Source organism: Ictidomys tridecemlineatus, chromosome 4 (assembly GCF_052094955.1).
Source record: "Ictidomys tridecemlineatus isolate mIctTri1 chromosome 4, mIctTri1.hap1, whole genome shotgun sequence".
NCBI lineage: Eukaryota > Metazoa > Chordata > Mammalia > Rodentia > Sciuridae > Ictidomys > Ictidomys tridecemlineatus.
The window spans coordinates 32,777,228-32,801,112 of NC_135480.1; the positions used below are offsets into that span (position 1 = coordinate 32,777,228).

The 23,885-nt window shown below is 33.1% G+C and overlaps 2 protein-coding genes across 15 annotated transcripts in view; one reads left to right on the top strand and one right to left on the bottom strand.

The window, feature by feature from the left end:
- The window catches only part of Elp4 (elongator acetyltransferase complex subunit 4), a 231,831-nt gene extending 208,234 nt beyond the window's left edge, over positions 1 to 23,597 (bottom strand). For 2 of the 4 annotated variants that reach the window (XM_078046290.1, XM_078046291.1), the window contains exons 1-3: positions 23,336 to 23,597; positions 17,292 to 17,327; positions 5,187 to 5,308 (exon numbers count right to left, since the gene is read on the bottom strand). In XM_078046290.1, the coding sequence (XP_077902416.1) occupies positions 5,187 to 5,308; positions 17,292 to 17,327; positions 23,336 to 23,558 (381 nt within the window). In that variant the 5' untranslated portion in view covers positions 23,559 to 23,597. The remainder of the gene's footprint in view (positions 1 to 5,186; positions 5,309 to 17,291; positions 17,328 to 23,335) is intronic. The other 2 variants (XM_005327452.4, XM_078046289.1) reach the window with 1 other exon arrangement.
- Positions 23,598 to 23,661: 64 nt separating this feature from the next.
- Immp1l (inner mitochondrial membrane peptidase subunit 1) overlaps positions 23,662 to 23,885 on the top strand; it is a 73,177-nt gene continuing 72,953 nt past the window's right edge. For 2 of the 11 annotated variants that reach the window (XM_013359627.4, XM_040284570.2), the window contains exon 1: positions 23,662 to 23,765. The gene's annotated coding sequence lies outside the window, so the exon portion shown is untranslated. Of the gene's footprint in view, positions 23,825 to 23,885 lie in introns of all 11 variants that reach the window. The other 9 variants (XM_013359628.4, XM_021727831.3, XM_078046298.1 and 6 more) reach the window with 7 other exon arrangements.

Here is a 23,885-nt window from a genome sequence, read left to right on the forward strand (position 1 = left end):
TTATTATTATTATTATTTTGGATATTGGGGATTGAACCCAGGGGCACTTTACCACTGAGTTGTATCTCCAGCACTTTTTAAAATAAATTTTGAGACAGGGTCTTGCTAAATTGCTGAGGGCTACATTAAGTTGCAGAGGCTGGTCTTAAACTTGTGATCATCCTGCATCAGCCTTCTGAGGAGCTGGGATTACAGGCATGTGCACTTCTGCTTGGCAGAAGACAGGGTTTTCATGAAGATCACACACTGAACTTTATGGTTAATTTAAGATTTAATTTTATTGAATATATTATTTATAAATATGTAATTATCATGTAGAGCAAATTTTTAAGTTAAAATAGAAACAACATGTTCTAGGCAACTCATAAAGAGAAAAATACAATTTAAAATGCAGTATGAGATTTGCAATGTTATATAAGTAAATCTACTGCTAAAGAGCATTATGTTTTTATGGCAGCAATTATATAGCTTTGATGACACATTCTAAGTGCACAAGACAATGCAAATGGATATGATGAAGCATTCCTAATTCAAAACACTTATGGTAGAGGACAGTGTTATGAGGGGTTAAAGAGAGGGAGAAATGAGGAAAATGGTTAAAAGGTACAAAAATTTTAGTTATAAAATGAGTTAGTTCTAGGGTCTAATGTCCAGCATAGTGACTATAGTTAATAATACTATATTGTCTACTTAAAAATTTACTGAAAAAGATTTAGTGTTCTCTTACATTAAAGATGTAACTATGTGAGGTGATGGGCATGTTAACTTGACTGTTGTAATCATTTCATATTGAATACTTGTTATCTTACATCTTAAATATATATATTTATTTGTCAATTACATCTCAGTAAAGATCAAATGGGGCAAGAAAACCATAGAAAAATTAACAACTAAAACAAACCAAAAAATATCTATGCTAGTCCAGAGCAAGACATTAAAAATTATAATAGAATTCTATAGAGAATTTGTGTACATTTTTATATGTATATTCAGAGATTTACTGTAAGAAACTAGACTCAATGAAATTTATGGAAACGACTTGCAGAGTGATTAGTTGGCAGGCTAGACACCCAGGGATCAATGGTATGGTTCCAGTTGAGGTCCAAAGGCCAGAAGGCTGGGACAATGAAGATGTAGATCCAAACTGAAGGCTGGCAGGCTTAAGATCCAGGAAAAACTAATGTTTCAGGTAAAGTCAGAAGGCAAGAAATAGCTAATATCCAAGTTCAAAGCCAGTCACATAGAAAAATTCTGTTCTATTCAGAGAGGATCAGCACTTATATTTTATTCAGGCCTTTGACTGATCAGATGAGGACCAATCATATTAAGGAGGCAAGCATCTTTCCTCAATTGATCATATTGAATTCATCCAAAAAACACTCTGAGAGGAACAACCTGAATAATGTTTGACAAAATACCCTGGCACCAAGTTAAATTAAAATTAACTATTACTATTAAAAAGATATTGCAATTTTATTATTTTCTTACACTAAGGAAATAATATGCAATAAACATTTACTTGCCTATCCCATTGTAAAAGGCAATAGAAATATAGCAATGAATAAAATAGAGGAAAGGCTCTGTCTTCAAGGTGAATATGCAGTTAACAAATATATAAGTAAATTATAAAGTATAGGTGATGGTGGGCTGTGGAGACAAATAAAGCAGGCAAGAGAACTAAAAAATCTGGGAAGTGGGATTAGGGAATTTCAACATTGTTAAGGTTAGGATCTGCTAAGATAGCAACATTTGACCAAAATCTGAGAGAAGCAAAAGAGTTCTTAGTAAAGGCAACAGCAGATACAATGAGTATAATTTTGAAGCATGCCTAGCAGGCAAGGAAGCTCATATACACAGAATAAAGTTAAGAGATATTAAGCAGTGAAGGCAGGTACTAAATGGGGAGGTGAGAGCATTTTAGTTAAGATCTTGGAAATCATTATAAAGACTGGGGTCTTTGCCTTCTGGAGAGTTCTGAGTGTAGGTAACATGATCTGACTTACATTTGAATATCACTCTAAATATTTTGTTAAAAAGACATTGAAGAAAAGAAAAAGTAGAAGCAGGGAGGCCAAAAATAAATAAATTAGGCTCAAAGTAATGATAATTTAGGTTAGAAGTGGGTTTATTTGGATTTCCTGAAAACTGGTTGAGAAAAAGCGTTAAGAATGAATCAATGGTTTGTGGCTTGATCAAATGGAAGAACTGAGTTGCCATTAATTGAAAAGGGAAAAGATTGAGCAGGATATGGTGGCACACACCTGTAATCCCAGCTACTGTGGAGGTTGAGGCAAGAGGATTGCAAGTTCTAGGCCAGTCTCAGCAATGTATTGAGACCCTGTCTGAAAATAAAATGAAAACGAAGAGGCCCTGAGTTTGAAAAAAAGAAAGAAAGAAAGATTAAAAGAGAAACAGGTTTGGGAAAAATAGGAGTTTGGTTTTAAATAGTTAAGTTTCAGATCTCCAATAGACACAAATAAGATACACAGTAAGTGGCTGGATATACAACTCGGTTAACAGTTGGATATGCAATAAGCAGTCAGAATTCAGGGTCAGTCTATGTAGATAAAAATTTGAAAGTAAAAATGAAAAAGAAGAAAAAAATCATCAATACACAAATAATCTTGACAACTTTTGAACAGGATGTGTTAGCAAGATAATGAAAATAAAAAAGAGTTCTAAGGTCTGAGTACTGGGACATTTGCACCCTAAAATTGAGAAGATAAGTAGGCACTAACAAAGAAGACTGAACAAAAAGTAGCCAGTGAGGTAAGAGGACATCAATTGTGGTATTCTGGTAAACAAAGGAAGAAGTGTATCAGGGAAGAAGTGATTAATGACATCAAGAGCTATTAGTAAGCCAAGTTAGATGAGGTTTAAGAAATTACAAGAGTAATCACAGTCTTTTAAATAAATTATACAAATATTATCCACATCAGAATTGGCAGGGAAACCAAAGAAAAGGGAAAGAAGTACGATGACATTTTTCCTCCCAAGATTAGAAATCTGTGTCCCAACCAAATTTCACATCTGTTAATCATAAAATTGGGATGATTGCATATTTTAGAAGACTTTCACAAGGTCAGGTATTATTCTTATTTCATGAAAGGGAAACCAAGGTACATAAATATTTAAAAATAGTGAGACATGAATCATACGTTTTTATTAATCCTGAAATCTGACTTTTGTTTTTTGAAATAGCTTTATTGAGATATAACTGATACACAATAAATTGTCCATACTTGAAGTGTGTAATTTGGTAATATCTTAGATATATCTCTCTGAAACAATTAACATGATCAGGATAGGAAATGCACCCATTACCTTCTAAATTTTGCTTTATTATCTCCTTCCACTACTAGTCCACTTGCAAAATTAGAAACAAAATGTTTTCTATTTACTCACATAATGACTATTTCCAGGGCTCTTGATCTCTTTGTTGCAATATAAATATCCCCTTGATATTATTTTGCTTTAATGTGAAAAATTATTCTTAAAGTATAGGCTTGAGGTGATGAATTCTTTCAGATTTTAACATCTGAAAAAATATCTTTAGTTTGCTTTTGTAATTTTTGTTTTTGAAAGATGCCTTTGCTAGGAAAATTCTGAACTGTTAGTGAACTTTAAAAATATTATTTAAAAGACTCCTATTCATTCTTTTCTGGCTTGCATTGCTTATAACCAAAGTCTAACATCATTCTCATATTTTCTTCTGTCTATGTAATGTCTTTTTTTTCCCTCTAGCCACTTTCAAACTTTTCTCTTTAATACTCATTTTAAGCAATTTGATTATGATTTGTCTTGATGTTGTTTTCTCTAGAACTTTTTACACCTGGGGCTTGCCAAATGCATTAGAATTATAGGTATACATGTTTCATTGTCTTTGGAAATTCTTCATTCCTTATTTCTTCAAAAAAATTTTTTTTGTACTATTTCTTCCAGGTTCAAGTGCTCCCAATCACTTATCAAAGCACTTCAAGTATCCTATTGCTCAGTGACACAATAATTGCTTTTTACAATCTATTTTCCATGTTTTATTAGGATAATTTCAAATGGTGTGTCTTCAGGTTCCCTGATCTTTTCTTCTTCAGTGTCTAAAATGGTTTTAATACTTTCAAATATATTTTCATTACACATTATAGCCTTCACCTCTAAAAGGTCAACTTGTACTTATTTTTATATATTCCATGCTAAATTATTTATCTAGATTACTGAATATTTAGAATACAGTCATAAGAACTTATATTCTTATTTATAATCCTATCATCTGTGCCATTTCTTTTGTAAGTTGACTTTTATCCTTATTATAAGTTGCATATTCTCTTGATTCTTTGCATGCCTATTAAATTAAAAAAATTTTTTAGTTGTCAATGGACCTTTATTTATTTATATGAGGTACTGAGAATTGAACCCAGTGCCTCACACATGCTAGGCAAATGCTCTGCCAATGAGTCACCATCCCAGCTCCCAATTAAGTTTTAACTGGGTGCCAGATATTGCATATTTTGGGGTGCTGAATAATATTGTATTGCTATTAATATTTTGGGGTTTTGTTTTATTAGGTAAGAACAGAATAAAGTTTATAATCTAAATGGAAGCCTTAGAATTTATTTATACGTGCTTATGCTAAGCAGAATGGTACAATATTAAAAATATCCTATAATTTGCTGATTATACAGAAACCATTGTATCTTTTGTTCCACTATTTGCTTTAATTCATACAATGATTTCCTATACCTTTATCTAATATTTTCAAGATGAAAGTTAAAATTTCAAGTTTTTTAAAAGAAATTCTTAAGGACAACAGTTAAGTCATACTTCATAAGCACTCAAGAAAGGATTACCTTTGAGAAAATCTGCTTCAGAAGTAGTAGTTAATATGAAATAAGATTATGTCAAAATGAGAAAATCACAATTAGATAAAAAGAATTACAGGATATTTCTCTCCTTCAGTAAGTTGTTTAAACTGGATTTTTTTTTTTAAAAAAAACTATTAAGCATGACTTTTTTGAGTGCCTGGTCCAACAATTTTACTTAATGTGTTTTAAACAGTTTATCTTGATATGAATTTTAAGTTTAAAAATTGTCTAGGAACACTAATTTGCTTGCATAACATATTTTGCTTACATATAAAATCAATCTTTTATGAAATATCCAAAATGCAATACTGAATTAATATATTATACCTGTAAAATGTTAGCAGGGTCTTCTTTAGCAGATGCAACCAACAAAACATGCCCATTGATGAGTCCTTCTGCCAGAAAATACTTGAAGAGCAACGATGAGTAAACATCATATTTATCCTCCTCTGTTACAAAGAAAAAAATTATTGTCAGAATCCTATAACACATCAAGAACTCTTATATTTGTCTGCAATGCTTTCTCTTTGAAACAAGTATATGAGATGGGGCAAGAATTTATATCTTCCTAAGACAGAAGACAATTAGACAGACCAAGAGACCTGTGAACATACCCAATGAGAAGTAGATACTTCTAACAGAGACTTTTTGACTTCAAACATCATTCTTCAACTACTACATCACTTTCATAGCCACAAAATTTAGTGGATTATGTATGATTATATCAAAAAAGGCAGAGATATTTTCCTTTTACTAAGATACAGTGCATTTTTTCAGGCACTCTGCCTCTAAAATAGCTATTATTTCCCACCAGTCAGTCTGTAAACTTACTTCAATTCTTTCATGTCACAATAATTAAGTACTTAATACACCTATCCTGGTGATTATATTTATAAAATTTAGAAAAATACTATTATTCCCATTCTGGTTTTGGATTTAAAATCCAAATACTTTGAAATTGAAGATTTTAATTTGACAGAGTCCTTAAATTTGCACTAAATGCTTTCCCAGTAAACTGTCCTTTTGCTTTTTGTTACTTACTTTTCCTTCCTTATTTATGAATTTTTAAGAATTAAATGATGATTCAGGAAGTTTTTTGGACAAAACTGTGTTATATTTTTCAGATTTCATTCTAAAATGAAAATAGATTCAGTATATCTTTATTCTCTTAATATTGTTGATAAACAACATGCCTACACTTTTATGTCAGCTTTCTTTCCTTTAATAATTGAACACAATACTAAGACAAGAAATGCAGGCAAATTTATTGCACTGTCTTAAATGAGAATAGTCATTATTAACTTTTTCAACAAATATTAATTAATTGAATTCCCATAATAGACTAGATATCACTAATATATGTTAAACTTACATTATGAAAACATTTCTAAAGAGATTGGAATTTGTGGTAATGACAGAAGAGGTCATTGTACAAAATCACCTACAACTGTAATTATAAACCCTGGACAAAATTCCATTAAAAATAGTCATTAGAAGCCGCTGAGAAGCAGGTACCAAACCACAGTAGAATTTTGTTTTGAAAGACAGTGATCCTGACATGCAAGAACTTTTAAGCTTGTGGCTTTTTGACAGGATGTTCCTAATTTCCCTTGGTTCTGGCCATAGGATAGAGTTTAGATTTGTCCAAACAGCTGGAAAGCTCAGGGAAAAATCCTAAAGTAAGAAAGCTCAAGGACAGACACAAAAATGTGATTATCAACCATGCTCAAATCCCTGACTGAACACTAAATTAAGCATGAGTGAGAGGAAGAAACAATAGGAAGAAAAAGGAACACAGGACAAATACAAAAGATATAAGTCTATCACATAAAATTGGCATGTCTGTAACTTCTCTGAAGGCACATGTTCCCCCAGTCTGAGATCAGCTTGGACTGTAAAGCTGTATTGCCTTGAGTTGTCAGAAGACAGAATTCACTGCTGAAAAATCAGAGAAAAAAATAGTCTTCGAAATCTAAATGTGAATTCTGTTCAAATATTTAGCTGTCTACTAAACTAAGCGAGTGCATGGGGGAACCCTATGTTACCAGATCAAAAGGACAAACTCTTAAAAGCTGGAAAAACTGGGCAGAGATGTTATCTGCTATATAATATACTGAATAGATGTCATCTGCTCCGTAGCATACTGAAGTTAATCATTTAAGTCTAGGCAAGTTAATTATTAAACAAGCAGAAAAAGGATCAAAACAGAAATCCTCAGAAAAACACAATAGATTGGAAGTCACTACCAACTATGCATTATTTGCAATGTTCTAATTTTCAACACAAAATTACTGGATATGACCTCCTAAGGAAAAATAGTCTGTAGAAACCAACTCCAAACGAACTTACGAGTTGAAATGACCAAAAAAAAATACTTCACGGAAACTATTATACGTCCAAAGCATAAAAGGAAAATATGGTATCATTAAGTGAAGAAAAGAGAATATCAACAGAAAAACAGAAATTATAGGAATTAAAAAAAATATATTTGGAGATTTTATTATACTGTTCTTAATAATTGGCAGTACAATTAGAGAGAAAAATCATTAAAGAAGTAGGAAGTACAAATTACTACAGCAATTACCTTAAATAATTAAATACAACATATAGATGCAGAATGTATATATATTCCTTTGTAGTGCATCTGCGATGTGTACTAAGATAGACCATATGCTAATTCAAAACACAGGTCTCAAAAGATATTATAGGTGCTGGGGATTGAACCCAGTGTAGCATCTGTGTTAGGCAAGCACTCAACCCCAGCCCAACAATAAAATATTTAGAAAAACTCCAAATATCTGGAAATCGAAGCACACATTTTTAATTAACTGTGGCTCAAACTTATATGAAAAGGGAAATTAAAAGATATTTTAAATTAAATGATTATAGAAATAAAATATATGAAAAGTGGGATTAGCTAAAGTGTATCTTAGAAGAAAATAAAACAATTTAAATCTATTATCTAAGCTTTCATTTAAAAAAGTTAGACAAGGGGCTAGGGATGTAGCTCAGAGGAGGGGTGTTTGCCTAGCATACATAAGATTCTGGGTTAATCCCCAGAACCACTAAATAAATAAATGGAAAAATAAAAAGCCAGACAAATAAGCTCATATAAAATTTAGATAATGTTAATGATGAAAGTAATTAAGAAAAATCAGTGAGAAGAAAAACTGGGCTAATAACAAGGAGATATAAAACCAAAGACACAAAAAATTAGTTTCATGAAAAGATCAATAAACTTGATATACCTTTGACTAGATTGACCTAGATAAAAGAAATAGGCAACAAATAATCAGTATTGGCAATGAAATGGGAGTCTTTTTTTTTTTTACCAAAGATCTCACAGACATTAAAAATATTAAAATAGGTATTATGAACAAACAACTTTATGTCAAAAAGTTTCATAACTAGAAGAAACAGAACAACTCCTTGAAGTTTTCAGGTAATTGAATATAATAAAAAAGCAGTAAGCCAGATAAGCAAGAAAGTAATACAAATACAAAAATACTTTGAAATTAAATTCAATAGAATTTTTAGGATGAGGAAAGACTTGCATTGGTAAAGGCGGGTGGGTTTAAGGATAAATCATGGCTTTCTGAAAACTGAAAGAAGACCACATTTGATGAAAGAAAACTAAAAGTTGGAAAAATCAAATTTAAAACTTCAAAATTCAATGCAAAGCTTTCTTCCTCCTTCAGTGTAGACTCAAGGCTGAAGAGCAAGGTGGGTAACGAAGGAGATCTGAAGTAGCTCTTTCCCCAAGTGCTCTCTCCAAGCCCTAGCTCCTGTTATTGAGAAACTAGAGAAAAAGAAGGAATAAGCTATGTATAATTGCTCGTCTTGCAAAAAATGGGAAATGTCCCCTAACCTCACTCTGACTTGGTCCAATTATGTTGGCTATTGGAAGCCTAAGAAGTGATGGTGGTTTCCATGTAGGTGGTAAAGCAGTGTTTTCATGAGTGGTACTGCTTCATACTGGCCCCATTTGTTACTGAAGAACCCCTCAAAGAAATAGAATCTAGTATTTTGGGAAGGTTGGACTGGTTGGTAATTTATACGCAAACTCTTCTTTGGAAATGTTAGCTAACACTATCATTATTACAATCTATTCCAGCAGGCAGCCCTCTTTTTTTCAATATTAGAAAGAAGAAACAGGGGCTGGGTTGTGGCTCAGTGAGAGTGCTTGCCTAGCACATGTGAGTCACTGTGTTTGATCTCCAGCACCACAAAAAATACTAAATAAACAAAATAAAGGTACTGTGTCCATGTACAACTAAAAATATTTTTAAAAAGGAAGAAAGAAAGAAAGAGAAAACAGTCTTAATGTTTCAGAATATCAACAAATCCTAGGAGATATGGGCAGTCTTCCCCAATAACTCTTTTATTCTGCATAATTAACTTTGACAGGCTTACAGGTTCTGGAGTTTAGCAAACAAGCAGTCAGGAAACAAGAATGCCAGCCACTGCTGCTTTTAAGCACCCTCAATATTATGGTTGATGCCCTTGGAGTTGTAGTCCCTTACTTGCCTCACTTTTTGTCATGAACACTGTACTCATGCTGTCTCTAGTCTGTGACTTATTTCGCCTGGTTCTGGTAGTGAGGATTGTGAAGTTATCAGAAGTGGTTGCTAGTTCTTTGGGCCTGTGAAAGAAGTACCTAACCCTAATATTGGGAAAGGGGAACCTTAAAGCTTTGTCTTCCTTTCTTCACTGTGGACTACAGTTATCAGTTCTGGGGTACTTGATATCCTGTTAAAAATTGAAAATAGCTCATTTTATTGAACACTAACTATATGCTAAAAACTTCAATATACTTCTCATACATTGATTTACTTAATTCTCATAACAACCATGAAAGATAAATGTTATTCATCCTTTTCTTAAAGATAAAAAGTCTTAGACTGCTCAGAATCAGATGCAAATTATACTTAAAATATAAAGTTATATATAAATTTGCATGTAATTTCGAAGAATTAAGAGATTCCTTAAAGTTCTATCCAGGGATCCTCAAGAATAAGCCTGAGTATTTTGATATAGACCCATGACATCATTAAAATGTTCATCATATAAAACAGCTAAATAATGTTGAGAAATCCTAAATCTTTTTATCAATCTTAAGTTTCTTTCCTTGTCTTCCTCTCTGACTCCTTCCTTCATTTTACTGTGGTAGGAATTAAACCCAGGGCCCCATACGTGCTAGTGAAGTATTCTGAACACTGAGTCACATTTCCAGTCCCTCTAGCCTAAATTTCATACCAAATATCCAGCTGTTTAGGTGAATGACTTGGGTTTTCTACTGGTACCTAAAACTCATTATGTTTAAGCTGAATTTGATATTTGCTCAGTTTTTTCCTTTTCTGACTTCATCTAATGCTATTAATTCCAAACATTTCCAGGCCAAAAATCTGGGAGTCATCCTAGCTTGTGGCTCTCCTCCATCTCCCACAAGTATAATGTAGCACAGAGGTAGAACTCGACTTTTTTGGGAGGAATGTATGAAAAAAAGAAAACTGGAAGGAAATGGTGTTTCGTATCAGAATAATCTAAACATAATTAGTTAAAATTCAAAATAATATATATATATAAAAGATGAAAAAACAGAAATTGTTATTCCACAAAATATGTTATTCCACAAAAATATGGTTGTAAATTTTTGACTAAAGTATTAAAAGTATGGTAACAAACATCACTTTATGTTTAAGGCAGTAAGTAGTTTCCATAACTTCAAGTTTTATTTCTGTTGTGCGTCTTTCACAATTCTTTCTTAATTAATTGTGCAATATATTCCATGATCACTTGTTTTACAACTATAAATTAATTGTCATTAGCAAGTGTTATGGTATAGATATAAGTTGTCCCTCAGAAGTTCATGAGAGACAGTGCAAGAAAGTTTAGAGGTGACATGATTGGGTTATGAAAGCCTTAATTAGTGCATTAATCCCGGGAGGGATTAAGTGGATGGTAAGTATAGGCAGGAAGGACATGCTGGAGTAGGTGGGTCACTGAGGCATGCTTTTGGGGTATATATTTTATCCTTGGTGAGAGAAGTCTGTTTTCCTGTGAGCATGAACTGAGCCACCTTCCTCCACCAGGCTCTTCTGCCATGATGCTCTGCTCACTTTGGGCACAAAGCAATGGAGTAAGCTGTCTAAGGACTGAGACCTCTGAAACTGTGAGTGACAAATAAACCTTTCCTCCTCTAAAATTGTTCTTGTTGGGTGTTTTGGTCACAGCAGCAAAATAAAGCTGACTGAAACAGCTTTTCACATAAATCATTTATTCATTCTGTCTCTTCATGATTCCCATGATCAGAGTTCACAGTTTACTAAATAAGTTAATTTAAATAAAGTATAATAAGTACTTGATAAGGAAATAAATACAATAGAACTATATAGAAGGAATACTGAGAGTGGGCAAGTAGAAGAGGAAAGAAGTAGCAGTTATAAAAAAGACTTTCTGGAAAAGAGAGTGGAGATCTAAAAAATAATTGAGTTAGGAAAAGAGGAAAATAAGAAATAGCTAGAAAAAATATATGCAAAGGTATGGAGAGAGAGAAACAGAATAGCACTTACATAGAATTAAAAGCTTAGGGTGATAAACTCAAAGCTTGAGGAAGGACTGTAAGAGGATGAGAACAGATAAGGCTATGGTGACACTGAATCAGCAGTGTCAGACTGGTACAATTTAAGGAGATTGGAACTTATGTTAAGATAAGTGAAGAGCACAGAAAGTAAGTCCAAATATATCATGATAAGATTTTCATATTAGTTCATTCTGGCAACAGTATGATAAGGGGCTGAAGCAAAGGAAATACTAAACACAGGGAAAACTTAAGAAAATGTTACAATAATTTCAATGAGACATACATATATGATTATAATACCACAAAACCTGCTCTTCTGTATAACAATATGCTTACTAAAGAAAGAGAAAAATAATTTCAGTGAAAGTTGTTTATTATGGCCCGAATTAGGGTAGTAGTAATAAGTATGGGGAAAAATGGAGACTTACACAATAAAGTAAATTGATGAATGATTAAAGGTAAAAACCATTAGCATTTAATGATTACTGGATATTTACAGTGTTAAAAATAAATACACCATTCCTATCTCTGGCACTATCACTTAGTAGGTACAAAAATCCAGGGATCACAGTAAAAGCAATAGATTCAGAAAAATGGAGTAGAATTTGGAGATAGGGTAAATTTGTGAGTTCAGCATTAATTTTGAGATGCCTATAATATATTCAATAGGAAATGCTGAATATGGAGATGCATATGCCCTTTGCCTTTCTCTATGAATCTTATCTAGAGATAGTGATAAATTTTATTCCCTGGTCATTTGGTCATGACAGGGACTGAGACCACTCAGGGAGAGTAAGAAGCACTAGAAGAAGGAACAGGATACCAGTATTTTAAGTAAAGTGCAAGGAGTCTTTTAAAACATAAACAGAGCCAGGCGTGGTAGTACTCTGTATAATCCCAGAGACTCAGGAGGTTGAGGCAGGAAGACTGCAAGTTCAAGGCCAGCCTCAGCAACTTGGTGAGGCCCTAAGCATCTGGTTTCAAAATTTAAAAAAGGGGTGGGTGGGTTGGGGATATAGCTTGTGGTAAAGTGCCCTGGGCTCAAACCCTAGTATCCCTCCCCTACAGCCAAAATAAGCAGTAGAGTAGAAGAAAAATCAGAACAAAATGTTAAAATGAAATTCAAAGAAAGGGAGTGCTTCATGGGGTGATTATTTGCTCCAAACCAAGAAGGAAATGGGCTGAAAAGTATCCGATGAATTTAGCAATGAGAAAGTCATTTATATCTGACTATGATGTTTTCAGTGAAATGGAGCTATCTAAAGTAAACTGAAGAATGATCAAAATATGAAAACATATATGTATACACTATATAAGAGGCTTGACTAAGAAAGGGAAGAGGAAAAGCAAAATCAGGGAAAAGTGGGAAGAACTCTGGTGAGGTCTTTTGACCATTGGGGACATGTCTTTGAAGGGGACTTTAGCTCTTCCTCTTCCTGTCTCTCACTGTTCACCATTGATTAAATTTAAACCTATTCCACACCTCTTACATTTGCATAAACATCTACATGTTATATATGTATTGTGTGCAGTTATTCCATGTGCAACCAACATCCAGTTTAAGTTCATAAAAGGTATAATTAAGATTTTATTGCATAATAGTGTGCAACACATTGTAGAAACTTAACTAAAGGTAAGGTGGTTTTACTAAAGAACTACTCTGGTAGATGGATATCCTATTTCAGTTCTTTAACAAAGTTGTACAGTACTACTGCAAGATAAATTAAGAATATAAAATATTAATATAGTTTAGAGATTGGTAAGCTTTTTAAAGAAATATCAGAAAATAAATGTTAGGCTTGAGGAACAACCATACAGACTCTCTTGCAACTGCTTAACCTTGCCCTTAAAGCATGAAAGCAGCCATAGAAATGTTTGAATGAACAAGTATGCCTATATTCCAACAGATTTTATTTATAGAGATAGTGGCCAGCCAGCAGTCTGTAGTTTGACAATTTCAGCATAATAAAATACTCAAAATTTATTACATAATGTAGAAAAAAATATAGCTCAGCAATTTTAAAAGGGATGAAACAAATTGATAAGAAAATGTCATACCCTATGAGAGAGAACCTGAAAGTGCTTAGTGTTTACTATCATACAAAAAATAATAAAAATTATGATTATTGTCATAGTCCAGTAGTGTCTGCTGTGATAGTTCCTTTTTCATTGTGAATTTTAGTAATTTGAGTTTTCTCTTTCTCTTTGTTAGCTTGACTAAGGGTTTATAAATTTTACTGATTTTTTTCAAAGAACCAACTTTTATTTTGTCGGTTTTTTGGATTGTTTCTCTTGTTTGAATTTCATTGCTTTCAGTTCTGATTTTAATTATCTCCTGTCTTCTATTGTTTTTGGTGTTGTTTTTTCCTTCTTTTTTCAAGGGCTTTCAGATATAATGCTATGAAAAAAGGGTGGTGGACATGTTCTAAGGTGATCCCCATGATTCCTGCTTCCTAGTATTCATGTCTTTGTGTAATTCCTTCCCCCTGGTGCAATAGAAACTGTGACTTGCTTCTAACCAAGAGCAAAGGTGATGGGATGCCACTTCTGTTACCAAGATATCTTGCTAAGAGATACTCTTCCTTGCTGGTTTTGATGAAATAAGAGGCCATCATGTGAGCTACCCTAAGGAAGGACAGTCTGGTTGACAGGCAGCAAGGAAATGAATATTCTTAACAACCATGTGAGCCCAGAAGCAAGATTCATTCCTTGCCAAGCCTTCAGATGAGAACCTAGCCCTGGATAACACCTTGACTCCAGGCTTGTGAAGGACTCAGCTAAGCTGTGTGTAGACTCCTGAGACACAGAAATTATAAGATGACAAATTTGTGTTGATTTAAGCTAATAAATGTGTGTAAGTATTGTTAGGAATAGATGACATACAAAAAGCCCATCAAGAGAACAGCCTCAGCTTATAATGGTTTGACTTGATGGGTATATTTATTGGATGTAAGTTGAGCCATTTGTAACTAATTTTCCAACAGCACATCATTTACTGCTATTTCTAGAACTAAAATTAAGTAACTAATATGATAAAAACAATATATTCGTAAATGTCACATAACTTGCATAATTAATGACAACTTCTATTAACCCTGTTTGATAGTCCATATCTCCACAAATGGATGAAGATCTTTGATTTGCCATCACTTTACTTTTGGTACTTTTAATTTACCTATGTAGCAAACTATCAGAAAGCAAATTCAATATAAAATATCTCAAAGCCAATTTAACTATTAAAGAATTAAATATTTTTAAGAAATGTCTATTTTTCCATAATTTACTTCTCAGAGAATGGTGTTTCATTTTTTTTAAGAGAGAGAGAGAGAGAGAGAGAGAGAGAGAGAGAGAGAATTTTTAACATTTATTTGTTAGTTTTCTGCGGACACAACATCTTTGTTTTTATGTGGTGCTGAGGATTGAACCCAGGCCGCACGCATGCCAGGCGAGTGTGCTACCACTTGAGCCACATCCCAGCCCCGAGAATGGTCTTTCATATATTCACATTTATTTATTTTGAAATATTTCTAAGGTCTAAAGTAGACTTTTTCTGGTTTTCTGGTAGTGTTCACTAGATCTAGTTTCCATGGTACATTGCTACTGAAATTGTAAATATACTATTCTGAAAGGTCACACATAAACTGAGGTATATACTTACATATATAACTGTCTTGGTAAATAAATAATCTACTTCATGAGAAAATGGTTAAAAAGCTGGAAAATTATAATGAAAACTTAATACAGGTAAACTTTATGCTTTAATTTTCTCTTACTTCTGGAATAAAAATAGTTTTTCAGTGATGAGAAACATAGCAGTGCTCTAGGATCCTAACCACTGACCTTAAATTCCCATATTTAGCCTGTGTTTTATAACTGTATTCCATTTCTGAAGGCAGATTTATTTATAGTATAAGTCATATTGACTTGGGAACAGAGGAGAGTGAAGAGCCTAGCAAATGGGACACCTAATCTGCTAATTTAATCTAAATATTAAAATGTGTGATAATATACAGTGTTGTGAAGTGTGAGATGAGTTATCTGGTATTCCAAGAGCCACACGAAAGTTAATGATTAACTGAAAACAGGAACAAAATTATTAAATAGTATGATTTCAGAAAGATAATTTATTATATTTTATAGTCGCACCATGTTGAGTATGTCAAATTAAATTTGGAATACTATATTCAGTTCTGGATACATTTAAAGAGACACTGTCAGTCTAGGAGGCCCATCAAAAGAACAGTGAGGAGAATAAGGAGTGTGAAAACAAAATTTCACAAAATCCAAGGAAAGAAATGGTGTCTATTTAGAGAAGATCTGAGGTGATGAAATAGCTATTTTCAAATATTTTAAGTGTGTATTGTATTTTAAGTGTGGATTATTTTATATTATATCAGAGTATGAAACTAGGAAGAATAAATGTTTCAGGTAAATGGATTAAATATCAATAAGGTGCTTTGATCATGTAACTACCAAGGTTTATTTCACTTCCAAGATTCTATGATCAATACTGAAAAGTAAGGAAACAGGATTATATATTTATATGAAAATTCTCATCACTTGAAGCATGAAAAAAATTGCAATTAGTTTGTCAGCTTTCTTTCAATAGAAGATAATGATGATAAAATCTGTGATATATACCATATCCGTGATATCCATATACGTGTGCGTACATAAACATATACATTCAATGGACTTATTAGCATTTCCATTTTTCAAATTAATAACTATAATAATCTCACCCGAAATACTGAGATTCTTCAAATAATTAATTGACTCTAAAATGGGATACAACACACTATGAAGATTTTTTTTTTTTTTTTTGGTACTGGGGATTGAACTCCAGGATACTTGGCTAATGAGCCACATCCCCAGCCCTATCTGTTTTTTATTTTTTATTTTATTATTTTTTTATTGATTTTATTATTGTTTTTTAAATACAAGACAGCAGTGGAATGCATTACAATTCTTATTACATATATAGAAGACAATTTTTCGTATTTCTGTATATAAAGTATGTTCATGGCAATTTATGCCTTTATACATGTACTTTGTTTTTGTTCTTTGCATTACAATTCTTAATTCATATATATATATACCACAATTTTTCATATCTCTGTTTGTATATAAAGTATCTTGACACCCAACTCAGTATTTAAATTTATACATGTACTTTGTATAATGATAACTATCACATTCCACCATCCTTGCTAATCCCCTGCCCCCTCTTTTTCTCTCCCACCCCTCTCCTCTATCTAGATCTAATCTAATCCTCCCAAGCTATCCCTCCCTACCCCACTATGAGTCAACTTCCTTATGTCAGAGAAAACATTAGGCATTTTTTTTTTGCAATTGGCTAACTTAGCATTATCTTCTCCAATGCCATCCATTTACCTGCAAACCATAATTTTGTTCTTTTTTAATGCTGAGTAAAATTCCATTGTGTATATATGCCACATTTTTTTTTATCCCCAGCCCTATTTTGTATTTTATTTAGGGACAGGGTCTCACTGAGTTGCTTAGCACCTCGCTGTTGCTGAGGTTGGCTTTGAACTCATGATTCTCCTGCCTCAACCTCCTGAGCCACTGGGATTACAGGTGTGTATTACCATACGTGGCAACTGGAAAGATTTTTAAGTTACATTTTCAGATATACTTGCCTAGTTCATTTCAAGTTCAGATCAACACTAAATTTAAATTAGAATTTAAGGCATTTTCTCTGTAATTCACCTTAACTTCTGTAGAATTAATACTTTAAATATTTAATTTCAGAATGAGAAAAACCATAAAAACCATGACACACAACAGAAAACTGATGAGGTAGAGCAAAGCATGTATTTTATACTAACCAATCAGAAGAACCGTTCCAACAGCTAAACCTCCACCTGGAAATGAAATAAACCACGAAGAAAATTAATCTACTGTTTGCATTATCTTTAGCATAAAAGTTAGGCTTTTATATATAGGACAGGTACTTCAATAACTTTAAAACTGCAGTTGTGAACAATATTTTTAATTACCTTTGCAATAGTTTGCTAAAGGTACTATTATGAAATAATTACATATTACATGTAATTATATACCACACATTACAATTATTTTCATAAAATACCATACTAGCCTCCTTTCTCTTGTAATAGAACCATGCAGCTTTCGACATAACTGGTTAAGCACTCCAAAAATGTTATATTTAGCAATTGCTATTAAATTAACTCAATAGCAAAGACCCAAATGTGCACAGTAACGTAACTACTACAGAAGAACAACATAGAAAAGAAAGGCTATTATAATGGAAATTTGAATTTAATATTTATCCTCAAATTTAGTAAGTCTTGAATAAAATTGATAATTAAAACTAATTACTAAAAAATATGAACAACATATACACACTCTTGACATGCTTTAAATATATTTAGAATTTAAAATTCACAGTATTTTTACCATTTCAAACAGAAAATGAGAAATCGCAAAATACATTTCAACATTATCAGAACATTTTTTTTACATATCAAATCAAGAATACACAACTCAAATAGTGAATCATTTAAAATCATTTAAAGTTTTGGCAAACTAAAAGTATACCAAAAATTTGAGACAGTTCAATACTTTGTTCTTTGATTTGTGAAAGTATTAGTATTTATGATTAATATCTTAGATGTGATCAAATTAACTTTAAAGTTAAAAATATGAATGTTAAAGAAAGAAGAGAAATATATTTAAAGTAAAATTTAAAAAGAAATTCTTCAAAATTGTTGGGCAAGAGAAGACAATATTATTAGCTTTTTGTGTATATGTATGTGCACAAAACTGTGAAAGAAACATTTAGAATACCAATAAAACATTTTCCCTGAAAAAATTCTGTAGTGGAAGACATCATGTAGAAAAACTTAACTTGACATCTGGTAACATAAGTATACCTAAAATAAAATGAAATGTGGTTTATGCAGACTGAATTACACTTGAAATAAATTTTAAAACAATATGTAGAACATTTCACATTGTGAGAGAAGAAAAATTTAAAAAATTAGTACATTTACATATTTTAAGTTTAAGTGGATTTATTATAGAACTGAGTATATATTTTAATTTCACATCTAGGCACATTTCTTTATTATACCTTTAAAAGCTACACCAGACAAAGAACTGTTCAGATGAAAATATTCACCTGAAATGCATGTGATGATAGCATTCATAAAGTATCAGAGCAAAAGGGTTTGCTTTTACAAAAGATTGGACTGAATGTTTAATTTCAGAGTTTGTGGCACATAGAGATCACTACTAACATTTTAAACATTTTACATTATTTTTCAATTGCTTACTTTCCTAACTTTTATTTGGAAAAATAAACAATTTCCCTAAAGCCATTTTGTATAAGTTTAAGAAGATGAAATAAACAACAGATATTGCAGTATCTAGGCTAGGGTAGGTAATATTTAAAAGTTCGCTGCCTTTCTTAATCTATTTCCTTAACCTATTTAGTTTTTTTTTATATAACCTCCACTGAAACAGGACTTTTGAACATTCAAGGTAGGATGATAAGTTTCCTAATTAAATGAGGTAACACAAAGGACAGGTGTGTCTCCCAGAGAGGTATTCAATACAAGCCACCCTTGCCATTCTGGTAATTAATTTCAGATTAAAGATACCACTAAAAGTTCATTGTTATTTGATATATGGTGATCTCTATAATAGTAATAATTACTAAGAATATGTCTCAATAATGAACTGGTTAAGTATGACATTATACAAACCCGACTAAACTAGGAAAATTATTTTCTGTAAAAAAACAATCCAAATGATCCTCTGTTCCTGAGTTTTCAGGAAAACACCACTCAAAAATCTCATGGTCATAAAAATTGTCATGTTTAGAAAAATTGAACATTACTTAAGATAATATAAAAATGGGACTTATCAAATGACTTTTTATCAGCCCAAATAATATCTTATCAGGATTTCCCTTATAAAAAGGCAAGTTTTCTGGGCTGGGGATGTGGCTCAAGCGGTAGTGCGCTCGCCTGGCATGCGTGCGGCCCGGGTTCGATCCTCAGCACCACATACAAACAACAATGTTGTGTCCGCCGATAACTAAAAAATAAATATTTAAAAAAAAAAATTTCTCTCTCTCTCTCTCTCCCTCTATCACTCTCTCTTAAAAAAAAAAATAAAAAGGCAAGTTTTCTTTTTTCCAAATGAGTTCTATTATGTATATTCATTCACTTGATTCAAATATAAATTGGGTCTAGTAAGAATAGGTCATTTTGAAAGCTGGTCATTGGGAAAGTTGTAACTTAAAATGAATTTAAAATAAAATTAATTTAAAGCTTTGAAAATCAAGCTTATGGTTTTTAAAATAGAAAAAAAGATCTTGTGCTTTTGTTCTAATTCTAATGGGTAGAAGTTAATGATTTCAGTACTATTTTAAAGGGAGAAAAATAAATTCCACATACCACCCCAAACAAATTTGTAATTAAACTATAAATTTGGATAAATGAGGTCAAATTAATACACTAGAATATGGATCAGAGTGATATTTCAAAGTCAGAAGTGACAATACTTTATCCCAGTATTTTCCACCATAGAAAGAAATAATTTTGCTCAAAATTATAGAGGACGATTTTGGGAAAATGCAGTTTAAAAATTAGTTCGTATCTTTTCCTTAGTCCACATTAATATCCTTAGGTACTTAAATCCATGCCACATCTCAAATTTAAGTTGAAGTTATTTTGTTAGCATGTCTACCTTTTCTTTCCTAAGAGTTATGAAACATCCTGATGACAGGTGATGACACAGTTATTGTCTGAGCAATATGGGAATCAAAATAAAGCTATTAACAGTGTTAATATTCTGTAGACTAAATCACATGAAACAGTTTTACCTAGTAATATAAAGGAATAGCTGCCCATATCAATTTCTAAAACATTACAACCAGGATTATGCTAAATATATAATCTACAATCAAGGCATATTATTCCACACTACGATTAAGATATAGTAAAAGAAAGACCACTTTTTGAAATTGGTGCTGAAAATAGAAACTGTCATAACAAGCTTCTTCCAAAGAACTCTCCTTGGATTATTATTTACCTTGAATCCCTACCTGCCATTTTCTTGACTGTCAATTTAATAAATTTGAACAAAAGAGTGGTAAGCTAGCCAAACCCACAATCACCATTCCTCAAGCATCTTCCGGGTTACACATACTTTACTTGCTATAATCTTTCATTGGAAATTCTTAGAAGAGAAATGGAGCTCTATCTAACCCAGACCGTTTTATTTTCTGAAATATATGTGTGCTATTTATATAGTGTCCTTAAATAACAACATAAATGTCCTGAAAGGGAGAGGTTGAGAAATTGGATTAAGAAGTCTAAGAATTTAAAAATTTTAAGTGTTACCAACTTGAGAAACAAACCCAAATTTGACAATAAAGTGTCAGAACAAAAACAATATGATGACTAACAAACATTCAATTAGCCTGTGTGATACCTTTCAAATGTATCATGCATCTATACTTAAAATTACAATGATGTCATAGGGGCTGTAGTAAAATGTCCTTTCACTACATGGTTGTTCTAAGATAGTATTTACTTGTTACACAGTAGCTACACAATATATTTAGGCAGCAATCACAATGTCACAGTACAGTCTCATCTTTCTGATAACATCCTACTACCATTACATTTTATTACAATATGGCCATTAAATTAGTTTTGTCATAATCTGAGTAAAATATTATAATAGAATAAAAATATAGTTTAAATTGCTTATACTTGTGTGTATACATATTAGTAGCCAAATATCTCACTTTCCAAATCATATAAAATAAATCTGAAGTGTTTGCTCTCAGGACCACACAAAACAGAAAATCAAAATACAAAAATGTCATTAATAAACTAACAACAATAGAAATACTTCTAGAGAAATTATTATTACAAATGTAGTATTCCTATTATTCCAACTGTTCAACTTCTGTGCATTTTGAGAATGAATTGCATCAATGTAAAATATATTTGAAAATATCCAAAAACTTATAGTTTCAATCATCCTAATGAACATGAATTTTTGCATAAGCTTGTATTTTAGCATAAGCTTGAATCCTAGGGTTCTCCACACCCCAAACAAATCTGGAATTTTTAAAAATTACTGTTCAAGTTTATATTTTTGTAGAAACACATGTGGAAGGTGCTTTGAGTTCTCTTTTTTGGTGGGTGCTTGAAGACTATAATTAAATCACTGTTAGATTCAATGAATGGTCAAAATTCCTTGAAAACAAGTCCTCAAAAATATGAGATAGCTATTAATTCAGAACACTACATTTGAACCCTACAGATCAGCTCACATTGTCGCAAGTTATGTGACTGTTTATATTACTCCTAAATTTGCTTTTAGAAGTATCACCTAAGTCCATCCTATGTGTTTCACAATCTCTTGTATGTTTTTTCCTGACAAATTATTTTTCTTTTAACAAAAAATTTATGAAGAAACTACTAAGTTCCAGGAAATTTGCTATGTACATTTTGTTACTTTAATGAGGAATTGAAGGCATGATGCCACATTTGTGGCCTTTTTATTTGGAGAATAATAGTCATCAAGTGAATGAAACTGCAAATTTCCATTGAATTAAAAAATATACATATAAAATGACTAGGAATAGCTTTGAAGCTTTAAGTTCAAATATAGGAGGCCACCAAGTGAGGCTCATAGGGAGACAATGTGAAATGAATAGTTGCTAACTATATATTTTGAAAATACTTAAATTTATATAGAAATACTTGGGATCCAGTTAGTACTCAAAATAACAGAATCGAGAAGCCATACTCTTTTTCATAAGTTGCTTGTCTGGTTATGTACTTCTGCACTAAATGTTTGAAAAGCTTACCTTGTGGGGTGAAGGGGAGGGGCGGATTATGGAAAATGTCAAGTAGCAAGATAAGCAAATGCAGGGGCAATATATTACATTACTGCACCAGATATAACAGACACATACAATGAAAGCAGTAATGAAGTTTAAATAGACCAATTTTAACAAGGCAGCATTCAGACAGAAATTAATCAATAAACTTTATTAACACAGCATATACGTCCTACCAGGCTAATGTGGTCAATACTTTTAACATAACACTTATTAAACAAGCATACTCTTCAGTAGGCTTTTCATGAAAACTTCCATAAATTATAAAGGAAAGTCTAGGAAACTGGACTTCTTCCCGTTAAGATGAGCATTAAATTAAAACCTACCGGTTGGTATTTAGCAGCAACCAACTCTGGGAAGCAAAATGTATATAGAAAAAAAAAGTTTTAAAATTGCACATATTTAATGCAAACAGGAATTGAACCATCAAATTACAAAAGATGGCTTTAACTACTGAGTCAACATACATCTTTCATATACAGTCTTTTTAAAGCCAACCTGGTTTAAGATTTAAGGAAATAAGCAGCCTGGTGGTGAATGAGTGGGAAATACATTTTTCAGCATTTTTGAATAAAGCTCTTCTCTCACAAGGATAAAAACTTTGTACTTTAGTGCGAGCAGTGAGCTACTTGAGGTTGGCAGAGAGAGGGGTGTACTCAGATACCATGAGGGAGTTCTGGCTGAAAGCCTAACCATTTTCCATATAGTAAAGCTTCTCTTTCACTAGGAAGCCTGTAGGGATCCCATCTTGATCTGCGAATGGGCTAGTGGACAGAAGGCAAGAAGAGAGTAGGGGCATTAAAACGGGTTTGGTTAACAGCACTTAGAAATCTTGCATCCCTTCCTCCCCTCCCTCAAGCCAGGCTCTCCTTTCCACGTCTCTGAGGGGGAACACTTGAAGGCGGGGATCAAGGTGGCTCTCCCGACAGGCCCCCTCCCTGAGTTTTCCCTCCGGTGAGCCCGCATCCGTTCTGAACCGACCTAAGAGCTGGTCCAGGGCGGGGAGCCCGGTTGATACCAGCAGTTGTCCATTCCGCAACGACGGTCGCGTGCCCGCAATAGACACCAATCGAGGGCCGCTGCTCTCAGTCCCACCGGCTTTAGGACCCCTCCTCTGGAAACTGGTGATGTTGCTCTTTCGGGCTGCCTCTGCCACAGACTTGGTACTCGCCGCGCCCGAGCCGCAGGTTGCCTCTGCCGCCATCTTGGAGGCTCGTGCGCTGACCCAATAGGAGCCCTGGGAACTCAGGCAGCCGGCCTGTCAGAGTCAGCGCCTAACTCCCGCCTCTTTGCTCCGACCGTCGCTCCTGTAGCCAATAAGACTGAGAGGTCCCTCACGAGCCAACCAATCGCAAGGCGTATTGCTGAAAAGTGAGCAGACGTAAGGACGGAGGACTTCTGCGGGACCCAGGTGAGAAAGGCCCACCTGAGTCTTGGGTGAGGGTCTCCCCGGGTTCTTTAGGGCCAGAGGTGGGTAATGTCATTCTCCTTTCTTCTGGTATTCCTTGCTTTCATTCACGTTGAGTTAAAG